The sequence below is a fragment of the Diadema setosum genome, chromosome 14 (assembly GCF_964275005.1).
Source record: "Diadema setosum chromosome 14, eeDiaSeto1, whole genome shotgun sequence".
Classification (NCBI taxonomy): Eukaryota; Metazoa; Echinodermata; class Echinoidea; order Diadematoida; family Diadematidae; genus Diadema; species Diadema setosum.
The window spans coordinates 31,961,422-31,975,813 of record NC_092698.1 but is presented as its reverse complement, the minus strand read 5'-3'; the positions used below and the strand labels follow the sequence as shown (position 1 = coordinate 31,975,813).

At 37.2% G+C, this 14,392-nt stretch overlaps 1 protein-coding gene across 1 annotated transcript in view; it reads left to right on the top strand.

Moving 5' to 3' along the window:
- The window catches only part of LOC140237900 (C3 and PZP-like alpha-2-macroglobulin domain-containing protein 8), a 55,019-nt gene continuing 40,627 nt past the window's right edge, over positions 1–14,392 (top strand). The window contains exons 1-2 of the mRNA XM_072317832.1: positions 1–179; positions 6,996–7,147. Coding sequence (XP_072173933.1) covers positions 103–179; positions 6,996–7,147 — 229 coding nt within the window. The 5' untranslated portion in view covers positions 1–102. The remainder of the gene's footprint in view (positions 180–6,995; positions 7,148–14,392) is intronic.

The window sequence follows — 14,392 nt, the reverse complement described above, 5'->3', positions numbered from 1 at the left end:
GCCACCGTCTTTGCGTGATTTCTGCGATTCTGTCTCTCTACCCATAACTATTTCAAGACTTTTACTTTCTCCCTCTGACTGATTTCACTTTGATCTGTCGTCATGGAGCTGAGGGATGTCCGATTTGATCTTCTTGTGCTGACCTGTCTTTGTACTTTCTTATCAACTCTGGCAGACGGGTGAGTATATTAAGAATCTGTATCTGCCAGTGCGTGGAAAGAGCGCAGTTGTAAAGATAAACAAAACGTATACAGCCAAACCATTAAGAGATAATAGAATTATTATGATAGTCTCAGCTGCAGCCCCCTTCCCCTCATGTTTACCTACAGAAATGGGGAGACGACTCCCTGGTCATCGGCGTCTCTCCTCGGTTATGTATGCCTACATATCTTCTTTTTTTTTTTTTTTTTAACATGCCGCGGCACCTCGACGCTTGTTTGTGTAATGTAATATATTTACTATTAATTGCTATAAATGATGCTATGAAAGAAAATGGCATCGGAAAGACAAAATAACTACTTTTAAAAAGTTATACTTTGATGTACTCACATCACATATCATCGTACACGATTTCGTCAAAATACTCTCATAATATCGTGAAAAATACTCTGCAAAAACACCAGATTTATCAAGTCACTCAACTCGCATAATCCTCATCGTTTTGTCAGTATTCTCGTCACTCTGGATTTAAAAGTTTTAAAGCTTAGAACTTCTGTGTGTGTAGCAATTAATGGAAATTACAAACAGTATTTTTATGCATGCCAGAGACTTGTATTCCATCCAGGCTCACAAGTGCAAAGAGAATGGAAAGGAGGACGCTCTCGTAAAAACAAGAGATGTGTATTTCAATTACCATCTTACCTAAAAGATAGTTTTCTTGTACCAAGGCCATCACGGGAAACTTATTCTTAACTATCATACTCTTTAAATTTGTTTCTCTCTAAGAGAGGTTGAATAATGCACATTATCAAGAGAGGAAAAGGAAATGCTCATTGTCATAAAGATGTTATTAGGCGATGAATACTCTACTCTGGGCATCTGGTACTGATGGAATATCCAACGAAGTGTGTTTTCAACAGAGTGTAAGAAGCAGTCTTCCTGCATGCATGGTCAGTGACTATCTGATGAGTGGACGAAGAGTTGCAGGAATCGGATTTAGTTAGTCATGTTTTGATACTACTATTAACACTAATGATTCCAAGGAGAAACGTTTGACGAGGTTTGTTTAAGGGAGCTGTTACGTTCGCCTCATTCAGTTTGCAGAAATACAAGTTCTTTCATCAGCGAGCAGTTCGATTTGTAGGAGAATATCAACAATGAAAATGATATCATTCAATATCAGCACGGAGAAAAAGATGACTGTCTTGTATCAAACAAACACACAACATGTGTCACGAAATGTAACACGTGAACTTTATCTTGGATCAGTGATAGAATGCCGGATCCGTGTAGAAGCAATGATTGTTACAATCGGCCATGCTCAAAGGCCAATACGAAATCTTGTGGCCAGTCCAGGTGAGTTTTGTTCCAACCCTTTTACTCTGCATGTGGCTAATGCCAACTGAGAGTTCCATGAAAGTTTTGCAAAGAACAAAATACATCATTCGATATTACCAATCATCAGTGTTTTCTTTTACAACTACCAGTGTTTCCTTTTACATGTACCTTTACCCGACCCTCTTTCGACACTTCTGATTTTCCCGGATGAAACTTTTGTAAGAAGGAGCATCCATTGTTGCCATTTTGTTGCCCAGGTATAGAAAAGATGGAGACACAGCAGGGAGAAAAATAAAAGAGGAAAAGTCATAAAAGAAAAAGGTGTGTGTGGTCGAGCATGATCGGGAGACAAAGGGCAAATAAAAGAATATAAATACAATTGTATCACCCGATGATACCCTCCCACGGAAGTCTCATTCATTTGAGTGAATGGAATTGATACAATTTCACTCTGAATGGGTTCTCTTTGAGTGACGAAGAATTATTCACGGTGGTTGGGCTTGAGGAAGAAGATTTGGGGATAATCTCGGCAGAAGGTAAGGCAGTAAGACGTTGATTTTCAAGGTACTTAAGAGTGATAGAAAGTGGTGATGGCTGCACACACAGTGTAGTCCTCTAAATAAGAGTGGGCTTAGTGATAATTGCATTAGCCTGATCCCGTTAACTCGTCGAATAATTGGCGGCCTTATCGTACAAAAACCGCGTCGCCCTCCCCAGCATTGTCGGTTATTCTTTGTAGACTCGTTCATATTTCTAGAGAATTGATTTTACCATCTCGACAATCGCGGGATTAAAGCCAACAGTCCTCTTCATTGGTGGTAACGAACAAGGAGTGATTTGTTCGGTAACACGGCCTACTGGGGTGGCCTTTGTGAGAGTCAGTCGTCTCCTTTCCTACTCTAAGAATAGGAAGCTGTGAGAAAACAGGTTGCTTACTGGCTTATCTTTGACTCATCCTATAGTTCTCGCTCTAAGAGCATTTCAACTGAAATCTATACAAGAAAACGCTCACTTTCTCTTTCGACAATCGAGAAAGTGTTCGCGCGTAGGTTATACCACCAAGAATGATATTGATTGCCCTGCTACTGCTAGTGAGGGTTACTACGTGAGGATTTTATGAATTCACGTGTGAGATGAAGACCGGCGTGCACTAATAAGTTATACGCGCGGTATGTCGCTATGGAAACGCGGGTGGAAGTTGGCGGTGTTCCTCTCCGGATATCCCGACTGAGCTTTGAATTGGTGGAGCTTCTGATAGAGAGACATCTTATCCAACAAAACAGTGACTGTTGACTGTTATATCGTTCACATCGCATGATTTGAAGCTGTAATCCTCCCGTTTCGGATAAGGCAACAGATAGTAGGAAAGGATTGTCATATAGTGATTTTAAAAAACCGTGAACATCATTGATATTTAAAGATTATGAAAAAAGAAAATTGTGGCGGTAATAATGAAGTCATGCTGATAGTTGTATTGATAGGAATGGTGGTATGTATTAAGAAAGTGAACGTGTTGACAATGATAATGATAGCAATAATGATAAAATACCAGTTACGATTATAGTTATCGTAAAAAACCTCGGCAACTTACACCATTAAATTTCATTAAATTTGCTATTTTTCCATTTTATTTAAGAATTATGTATTTAAGATTTACCGAGTGGCGTTTGTAGGTGAATGGCAGTATCAAAGAGACAGTCGTTAGCTCACGTTGAAGGGGAATATGTTTATATTCGTATACAGATCCATTCAATCAGTAAATCTGCCAACCAACCTACGAGCTGAGCCAATCGATCAATCAGTTGCTGTTAGTCCATTAATATCTAAGGCCGTTTCTTATGCGAAACACCTATCCAAGATGGGGAAAATCATCTATCTGGACTAGTTGTTGAGTGATTTTCCACTTTTTTTTTCTCTCTCTCTTGTATTGGGAATGTAATCCAGATAAATGTCTTTAATTTGACTTTTGTGTGTATGTATTAGGAATAAATCCAGATAAATGCCTCTTGTTTGACAGGGGTCGTACAGAATGGCTCTGCTTTTATCGACGGATGTTCTCTTTTTTTATCACAAGATAATATCTGACAAAGTGAACCATAAAACAAGTGATTATCGACAGCAAGTCCGCTTTGGTTAGTCATTGGTGGTAGCTGGGCTAGAAATGTGCTTTAAAAGTTTGGTTCGTAACGAGGGTTAATCCTGTAACAACTAGCAGCGTAAGATCTGGATTGACAGTTTAGATAAACGCTTTGTCCATGGGACTTCATTATATCAGGATGAATGTTCCCTTTAAATATGAGTCTGAAAAGAAATATTCAGATGTTTAACACTTTTAAGCAAAGGGCAAAACGAAATGAATAAGATCCGATGGAAATAAGGAAAGATATTAAATTGCGAGGTTGCGCTAATTTCTGCCAAACAATTCTCGAAGAGTTGAGATGAATTTGCAATTTAGTATAAGATAAGAGATAAGAGAGAGAGAGGGAGGAATGATGTGTTTTAGAAAGATAGGTGTAATTATGTGTAGATTTAATTAGAGATGAGAAAGACGCAGGGGGGGGGGGAGGTTAACCCTTTAGCAACTGAAGATTCCCTATGTAATGGCCTATTATTGTTCCCTTGAAGGTACAGCAATATTACTCTCATTTCGTCAACTTCATAAATTATGCAAAATAGATCATTGCATGTCTATTATAAGTTAAGTTTATTTGAAAGCCTATTAAGACTTTACAAAGAGACTTATTTCTGACAGAAATAATTCTGACATGCTTTTGTTGACCTGTGACCTCTTTCAAATAACGTAATTATGTATTCTATATGAAAACAATAAAAGAGAAAAAAGGAGCGGTTTCGGGCGGTTTAGTTACTAATGGGACTACACCATCCGAAAGAACAAAAATAGGTAAAGGTAATATAATGTCTGAGGTCAGGGGGCGTTTCATAAAGGAACTTGTCGGATAAAATGTCCGACAAGTCAATTATATCCGACAAGTTCAGAGAAATCAGCCTGTCAGACTATAGAATTTCTCAAAACTTGTCGGATATAACTGACTTGTCAGATATCTTATCCGACAAGTTCCTTCATGAAATGCCCCCCCCCCCCCCCCCAGTTGTGACGTAGTGCGCGTTCATGGTTATGTTTCGAAATATTTGCAGCGCGGTGACTATGCCTTAGCCATCTGATTATATTCGAGAAGACATAAGTTATCACATGTGCCGTGAATTGCATCAACCCTCGCCGTTGCATGCAGACCGGGCTATCTGATGTTTAGATGAAACAATATCACAACAATCAATTAATGTTGGTAATGCAGCGCTATGCCTCATTGAGTAGATTGATTTGCTGCATTACGAAATTTATTATCATCAGCGTTCTATGGAGAAACACCTATGAAATTCAGTGTTTTCAAGCTTTGCGATAGGTTTCGACCCTGAAACCACGTGAAAACCCGTTATGACATCATAAGGAAAGTTAGCGACCAATCGCTTGTGAAAAGGGTTCACCACATTTGGCAATAAGGCCCAACCACCAATCTGGCGTACAATGCGACGTTGCTTAGCAGTTGAGTTTTTGCTCCCATTATTTTGTTAATTTTGTCACCTTTTCTGTGTATGTCAAGAGTCGGCTTTTTCTAGCGTTGCACACCTATTCCAGCTGTCCATATACATTGTTGGTTTGGCCCTTGCAATCAATGTGCAGGAAACGGAAAGGTTATTTCCTGTGTGGGCTCGTATTATAGCACGAAGCCTACCAAGAGATTTCCTCTATGGAATGCCCAGAAAGGTTGCAATGCAATCGCATAGCTCTGCCACCAGCGCATCCTGGTGGTTTACGTATGTATACGTCAAACACTTACAGGACTTAGACACTGGAAAATGCTGTATTCGTGTAGTCAGTTGAATAGTATTTTGTTCGAGTGATTTCATTTCAATACATTTCATTTCATTTCCTTATTGTCCAAATTATGTATAAAAACATGACATGGAAATTTGATTTTGTCACACATTCATAAACACATAATTGACGACAGAAAAATATCAAATTACATTACATATAAAACATCAAATGAATACTCAAAAAATACAGGGAACTAAACATATACACCACAACACAGACTAGCATCATGTGTTCAACGTGATGCAAAGAGGGGAAAAATAAATGTATTAGTGCACATACACAGACACTATGGAAGAATCAATTGCTGCAAAAGGTATATATAACCACAAATTCTGAAACACCTTACTTTTTACAGACAGCCCCAACATCATAATCCATGAATTATAACACATATTGCACATATTCCTTACACCCCCATACACACAGCTAAAATCTGCTTCCTTTCACTGATGCCCTGACACACCTGCGAATGTGCACAATCAAACAACTATTGCACATTAATATAAAAAAAAAAAAAATCCATACATACATTTACATCATTATGAATCAAATGTGTCTTTTCCAATATACTGTGAGGGATCACGGGATATTTCCAATACAAATTAGAAAAAAAATCATTTCTGTTAATACTTCATTTCAGATACCATAAAAACCGTTTTTTGTTTTTGAACTTAAACACAGAGGCACAAGATGAACTCATCGGATGATTTCATAACAAAATATACCTACAAAACAAAAACTGACAAACAAACAAAAAATATTTCCCCCAAAAAAACAAATTTCATAATCTTATTTCACTTAGAAATTATTTCATTCAAAAAGTCACAAACCATAAAATTCTTGTGTGTTCTTAATAATGCACAAAAGTACCTCCCCCGCCTGCCTTCATACACAAAACCAGCTACAGCTCTCCCTTCACTTTATGCAAAAATCCATACGATTAGAAGTGAATGTTACTGATTATTCCCCCCCCCCCCCCAAAAAAAAAATGCGCTGAAATAAAGGTAGCTAAATAAGAACTGCAAAAGGGCATCATTATATTGCTGTCCTTCATAATTGATATTCATTTTTATGATTGCCATTGGTCTTGCGGTTATTGGGATTTACTGAGGGAGGCATTAATTACGGTAAGGCAGAAACTACACTCCTCATAAGTTTCTGTGACATTGGGAACGTCTAGCAATATTTGATTCTGCCCCCAAATGTAGAATTCACTGAACAGGTCGCAGTACTTTCCTGACGACCTATATATCAGACACAAACATACACACACCCATTATACACACTGCACAATTTGATGTTTGAATAACGGTATTAGAAAACTTCCACTAATGTGACACAATTCACTGTACAGCGTATTGTTTCCGTGATTCCACCGCAAGGCCTTTCTTATGTAACAAAATACTAAAATTAGATATTTCAGCGTGGTTTTTGTCATTAAAAAAAAGCACACACACAAAGCGCGGAGAAGATAGGACAGAGAGAGAGAGAGAGAGAGAGAGAGAGGGAGAGATTTTGGTGAGAACATAAAATATGCTCAAAATAGGTACGATCATAGTAGTGATGAGTACACTGTCATCATTTCTCATCCCGGCTCCAGGGGCTACCTGGTCGCCTACCCTCTCGCCTTTCGGCCCGGGATGACGGAGCGTCTCAGCGTCACCATCTTCGACACCAGCGATCCCGTTGTCGTTGAGGCACGGATACGATGGCGGAACGAGACCCTGACCGAAGTCGGAGAAACCATCATAGGTAAGTTGGACACACCCGACCCTGACAAAATCCGAAACAAACCCAATTGTCCTCTCAACCCATTATTGTTCCGAGGTGCTACGAGATATTCTTTCACATCCGCGGTTTATGAAAGCCAGCTCAATGAAGTGTGTAAAAATACATGTAAAAATACATCGTCTTCACCCAAACTGGGGACCGCACGTATCTATGTCGATGAACTGAGAACATGAAGGACATCTGTGACAAATACGATTATCAGTAGGCACGTATGAAGATGCAGGGACTAAAGTGAAGATGCACACAAGTTGGGTCCGTCCGTAGGTAGACGGTGTGATGGCAATGATTTATGCACAAATCAGTCCTCCATTTGTCTAATATAGTTTGTCACACCCCATTCCATGCTTAAACCGAGAAGACATTAGATGTTCCGGACTCCCGTGTTAGTTACATTCAAGTGGGCTGTTATAGTCTAGTGGGATTTGGGGAAAATACGACTGTTAGAGGCAATTTTTAGTAAAAGTTGGGAACCGGTCTATTTTATATAATTCAAGTACGCTGAATCCAAAAATTCCGGTTCCCAAGCGGAATTTTGAGTCTAAGAGCATCTAATTTGCATAAACAAAATGGCCGCCAATTCATTGCTTTTTAAGGTGTTTCGATGACCTAATTTTCATAAAATCTCCCTAGACATGCAGAAATACTAATAATTTCAGAAATTAAGGTGCAAAGACAGCAGCTAGGTCATCATTTTTTCATAACTTTCACTTTATGAGCAAATTAAGAAGTGAAATATGCAAATTAGGAGTTGCCGCTGATACAGTAATGCATTACCGCATATATATGCACATGTATAGTACCTACGTGTTCACTTCTGTTTTTAATCATTTTAACAAGTTACCGGGCAAACAAAAAGTACTTGGTGTCGCCGGAGTCGAATCAAAATAAATCAATTCAGAAGAATTCAATCAATTCAGAAGAATTGGATGACACTAGTCTTATGCAAATATCTATGCAAATTGGTATACAAGAGGATACATAACTGGCAGGATTCTAGATTCTACAACGCATTGCTGCAAATATATGGATCTGAATCATAATTCTGAAGATAGTTATCACTGTATTAAGACTGGTTCAGGATTCCTAGTGTAATTGCAATTATAAATTATGCAAATATTTCCCCATTTTCTCAACATATTTTCCCCTAAAACAAAGTTTTGCTATTAAAATGTACCTTGGCGTAGTGAAAAATATAGATATGCTATCGGTCAAACAAAGTGTACATGGTGTTATCTGAGTCCGAGGAAAATCAAGTACAGGAATCAATTCAGAATAAAAAAGATGAATAACAATATTTGTAATAACGTATGCAAATTGGTATGCAAGAGGCTTTACTACGACAGGCTTCGAGATTCTACAACACATTGGAGCGATATATGAATCTGAATCATTATAGTTATACTATCAAGACGTAAGTTAATGATTCTTTGGTGATAAAGGAGATACAAGAAAAAAAAACAGTTAAGGAATACCCTAATAATCTAATTTGCATATAAATTATACAAATAGTTGGCCATTTCTATGGATATAATTCCCTAAAATAAAGTCTTGCTATCAAAATGTACCTTGGCGTACTAAAATACAGCTAAGATATTGGGCAAACACGTTGCACATAATGATGTCGTCAGAGTCCGAAGTAAATCAAGTACTGGAATCAATCAATATTAAAAGGAGAACTAAATAACACTAATATGAAATATGTTTGCAAATTGATATTCAAGAAGCCGTAGACCAGGCAGGTTTCGAGATTCTACAACGCACTGCCGCAATATATGAATATGTTTCATAACAGTTATAACAATATCAAGACCTGTTAATGATTCCTGGTGTGATTAAGAGATGCAAAAATTAACTGCAACCACAAAACAACACACATCTATGATCTCATTTGCATTATAAATTATGCAAATATCTACCACCAAAACAAGGTCTTGCCACCAAAGTTATCGAACAATCACATCACTATACATCACTCTATGGATTAGTGCAAGGTCGCTTTATCCTTCCCTGTACTTTGTCGTTTTCATTGGATAGATTGGTCTATAATCATTTTCAATCTGTTGAATTTAAAATCAAGTGGCAACTTTCATAAATCTCGTCATAATTTATGGTTTTTTTTAATCTATCTCTTCACCCACTCTGCAGGCTCAAGCAAAAGAAAACAAATTGTAAGAAAAGTCCTGGTATCTCGGACAGTGTCGGAAACAGAAACGAAGGATGAACTTTGTAATTCTAGTCATCAACACCTTCATATTTTGGCTGAAAAGAAACATAATCTGAGTCAAAAAGTCTATTTCTCAATCGAGCTAAATTGATCTACATTCATGCAAGGTTTACATCATCACATTGTTGCTAACATGCACACACTGCTGTACGACGTAGGCCTAATTTGTGACATTTGCATCGAAATGTTCTGCAATGATTTCGCATGCACATGAAATCACCTCAAGGCAACTTTGCAGGATTGGAGCTAGATATATCAGTTGTACAGGCTGTAGACCAGATCAAAACGTTCCCATCCATTGTCTACTGGTAAACAAAAGATCAGGTCTGTCACAGTGAGCAGGATTTTCTTCCTTTTTTTATTTTTTTTTTTTTAAAGATACTGGAGTATTGTCGTTGGACTGCTTCTCGAGCGTTCAGTATACTTTTGTCGGTAAAATGGCGGAACATATTTTGTGCCAAACGAGCTTGTGTGATGCATCTTTTGAATCGAATATAAGTTTATTCTGATAAAGACGACTGATAACAACCATGTTCTTGGAACCATTAAGTTTTCTTCTCGTACAAGCAGCATCCTTGATGATTGTGAGTCATTGATCACTTGCTTTAATAAGAGTGCTACTGTCGGTATCAGTCTGGCAGAAAAAAAAGCACAACTCCAGTATTTACGGAGGAAGGCCTCTTTAAGGTAGCTATCGGATCGATGTTATCTCTCAAGGGAACAAAAGTAACTTCATGTTCGCAAGGTGGTGGAAAACCCAGGTCCTCCATGAAAAGATCCATATCCTAATTCTTGGGCAGAAATTCAAGTGACAATGTGGATATTCAAAAACTATACTTGATAAAGCATATAATGAGAGGCAAAATGGTGACCATTTACGTCTGATATGAAGTGGAATCTTCTGTATGTAACATGGTTTCTAGTGAGTATTCATTATTCTTTAGTTCTTACAATCCACTGGCCCTTAAAGCTATAGAGGCCTGTTTGCTAAGAATGTCATTTCTATGATCTGAATCACACCTGGTGAGATATATCAGAAGTCAGACAGACAAGGGAGCGTGGCGTCGTCCAGTTAAGAATGAATTGAAATGCATCATACTTGGTGGTTATCACTGGCGGCATGTTATCCAAGTATACTGAAAGCAAAAATAAAAAAGGAACAGGAAGGTGTAAACCCCTTATTTCGAAGATTGCACTGGCCGATGCAATTTCAGAGTTCGAACTGTCTTGGAAGTTGACTAAGTTACATTCTTGTAACATATGTAGAAGGATCAAATATAGGTAGATGTGTGCCACACGTCTTTTTTTTTTTTTGTCCATTTCTTCTCCCTCACTGCTATTCTAACATCGTTATTTAAGTTTGTCATGATAAAGCGCGGTCAGAGTGGCAAAAGATCGCAAAGTTTAGGATCGCGAAGTCTTCACGATCTTTTGTTGTCCGGTCACACTGGCAAGAGATCGAGAAGTTTGGAGAGGACAGCATTATAAAATGAAATATCCCTAGCTGTAGTGGGAAGTTTCGCGGAAAGTTTGCAGTCACACTCACTTGAAAAACTTCAAGATCTTAAAGATTGCGATCTGAAAGTTTTCGATAATTTGCCAATTTGGCCGCGCCTTTTGAGATCTTGGAGATCGCGATCTTAAACTTCTTGATCTTTTGCCAGTGTGTGATCGCGGCTATTCTACAAACTTAACTTTCCAATGGATCCTTCTCCAGTCTTATATATATATATATATATATATATATAATTTCATCTAACGGACTTGCAACATAATTTTGTTTATTCATTGGGGCATCAGTAATGTTTGTTGTGACATTAAAGGTATTTTTCGTCGACTTGCAACTAAAAAAAAAAAAAAACCGCTTCATAAGAGAAATTAGAATAAAACCACCTATCCCATTTCAACCTATAGACGAATGTTTGCTATGTATAATCATATGTAATAAATTATAAATCATAATATATATATATATATATATATATATATATATATATATATATTATATGATTACCATGCTCTGGTAAACTAGGAAATAGATTTTTCGTGCTAATGCTACAGATTTGCATATTGGAACAATACAATAATGGATGTTGCATATGAATAAAATGGCATTGTTCGATGACATTTCCCCCCCACCCCACCATAAAAAGTTGAGTCATGATCCGCGTAGAGAGAGTTTTCATCAATTCGTTTTTTCATGATGTTAACAATTTTATAGTAATATTGCAGCTATTTTGTATGTATTATGCAAATTAGATGTTAAAATTCATTTGCTTGAAAAAGACCCTTTTTTTTTGTTTTGTTTTGTATTGTTTTGTTTTTTTTTTTTTTTTTGCCCTAGCGCAATCATTTTTGGTTAAGAATCGGGTTCCTAACTTGAATTCTTAAAAAAAAAAATCCAAAAGGACCATTTTAGAGGATTTGAAAAATAAGATTTTACCAGGGTATATAGGCTATTGAATGAACTGCATGTGCATAAAACTCATGAAGTCTACATAAAATTTGCATACCAATTACAATACATGTATTTGCATTTATTTTGATACCACTGAGAAGGGATTCTGATTTCATCTAACCCTCAAAACCTTCAAGTGTATATATCTAGTGTTCTTAACTTCCCTCTCAAGAAAAAAAAAATATAAAAAATCTTCCAGTGTTAATATATATCTATCTGCATATTTCAGTAGTAATTTGCATAATTATGAAAGAAATATATTATTTACCACCTGAGAAACGTTTATCCCTCAAGTTGCTAATTCCATTCTATGTACATAGATTTCAAATCACTTTTTTCCAGCTCGTTTACTAAAAGAAACATCTAGAAAATGCGTGTCTGAAATTCACAATTTCTGTTGCTGGGCAGCAATTTTATTTATGCAAATTAGATGGTCAAGATCGGTGAGTTTTGCTTGGGAACCGGAGTTTTCCTAACCCTCAAAACCTTAAAGTTTACATATTTAGTGTTTAACTTGCCTCTCAAGAAAAACATTGTAACAATTGCTTTTCCAGTGTTAATATATATTTATCTGCATATTTCAGTACTAATTTGCTTAATTATGAATAGAATATACTATTTACCATCTGAGAAACGTTTATCTTTTATTATATGTACAAAATATCAAATCACTTTTTTTCCAGCTCGTTTGCAAAGAATTTCTAGAAAATCCGTGTCCGAAACTGACAATTTCTGTGGCTGGGCAGCCATTTTGTTTATGCAAATTAGATGGTCAAGATCGATGAATTTCGCTTGGGAACCTGAGTTTTCCTAACCCTCAAAACCTTAAAGTCTACATATTTAGTATTTAATTTGCCTCTCAAGAAATAAAAAAATGTCAAAATTACTCTTCCAGTGTAAATGTATATATATATATATATATATTTGTTTATCTGCATATTTCAGTCCTAATTTGCATAATCATAATAAAATATACTTTTTACCACCTGAGAAACGTTTATGCCTTATAAATTGGTAATTCTGTTTTCTGCACAAATATTTCAAATCACTTTTTCCAGCTTGTTTGCAAAGAATTGCCAGAAAATGCGTATCTGAAACTGATAATTTCTGTAGCTTGGCAGCCATTTTGTTTATGCAAATTAGATGGTCAAGATCGGTGAATTTCGCTTGGGAACCGGATTTTTCGGATTCAGTATACTCAAATTAGGTAAAAGAGACCGGTTCCCAACTTTTACTCAAAAATGCCTCTAACACCATTTTAGAGAGCCCTTTTTCAGAAATCCCACTAGACTATTAGTATATAGATTAAAATCGGAAGCATTTGTGGAAAGAAAGGAAAGAAATAAAGAATTTTCTTCCTGTGTTTTGGTCGATACAAAGAGCAGTTACTTAGACTTCCAATTTCATTCAAATCCGTGCTAGTTGGTGCGACGGAAAAAAGGTCTCTTGCAAAAAAAAAAACAAACAAACAAACAAACAAACAACAACAACAACAAAACAAACACCCAAAACAAACAAACAAACAAACGAAGAGTATTCAGTAATATTCGAATTGACAGAAAAATTTAGATTAGAGAATGGGGAAAGGCGGTTATTGTGAGCAGACCAAAATATTTCAGTAACTTTTGTCGAGCAGTAATTGCAATCGTCGTGCGCGCAGCTGTTCACGCGACACAACGACTCTCTTGCACCTGTTGTGTAGAGTGTAGAACCAGACCGACACTTTCATTTTACAATAGTGTTTGAGTCAAAATGCGGCGACATGGTTTTGCACTTTACATGTAAGTAAGTAGTGTTCATGAGTTTCCTTTGGCGCTCCTCTGCAGGTTTAGATCACTTCTTTCAGCCTTTTGATTTTAGCCTTTAACTCCCAGGCCACGGATGCGTAGCCTTGTAGCGCTGAAGATTGCTCCACCTCCCTGATTGCACGGTAAACACAATATACAACGTGACTTTTTCGTTCCCGTAGTACCACTTTTCACAATTCACGCGGCGTCTCAATGACCCGAGTTGACCCCATGGTCTAATGGATCCTAGATGGTACACTGATGCCTGCCTGTTTTTACGACGTCAGTGCTGCTGGGGTTAAAGTTCCAATTCGTAATGTCTTCATTTCTCCTCATGAAACATCATCCCATCAATCTTTAGATTAAAAGTGACAGAAAAGAATCGTCCTCCATTTTGTTGATATATAGCATCCCCTCAGCCTCTGTTGAAACATTGATTTGACAACAGGGAGTTGAGATGAAACACATCCCTGATTACAAGTATTACAAACACGTTCTAACTAAAATACAAGTACAGTAAGTAGTACGCAAGCATGGTGAAGCTACTCCGTTTTCAGTTTTTGTGCTCTGTTCATTGTGTAACTCACTTCTGTTAATGTACAGCCACATATTGTCTTTCCCTCTCTCTGACAAAGTGGTCTCAGCCATCCGTTTGAAGTCGTTGAGCAAGGTGGAATTACATTCTCGATTTTGTGTGGAGTTGACAGAATTAGATCGGCAACAGTCGCATGTCGTCT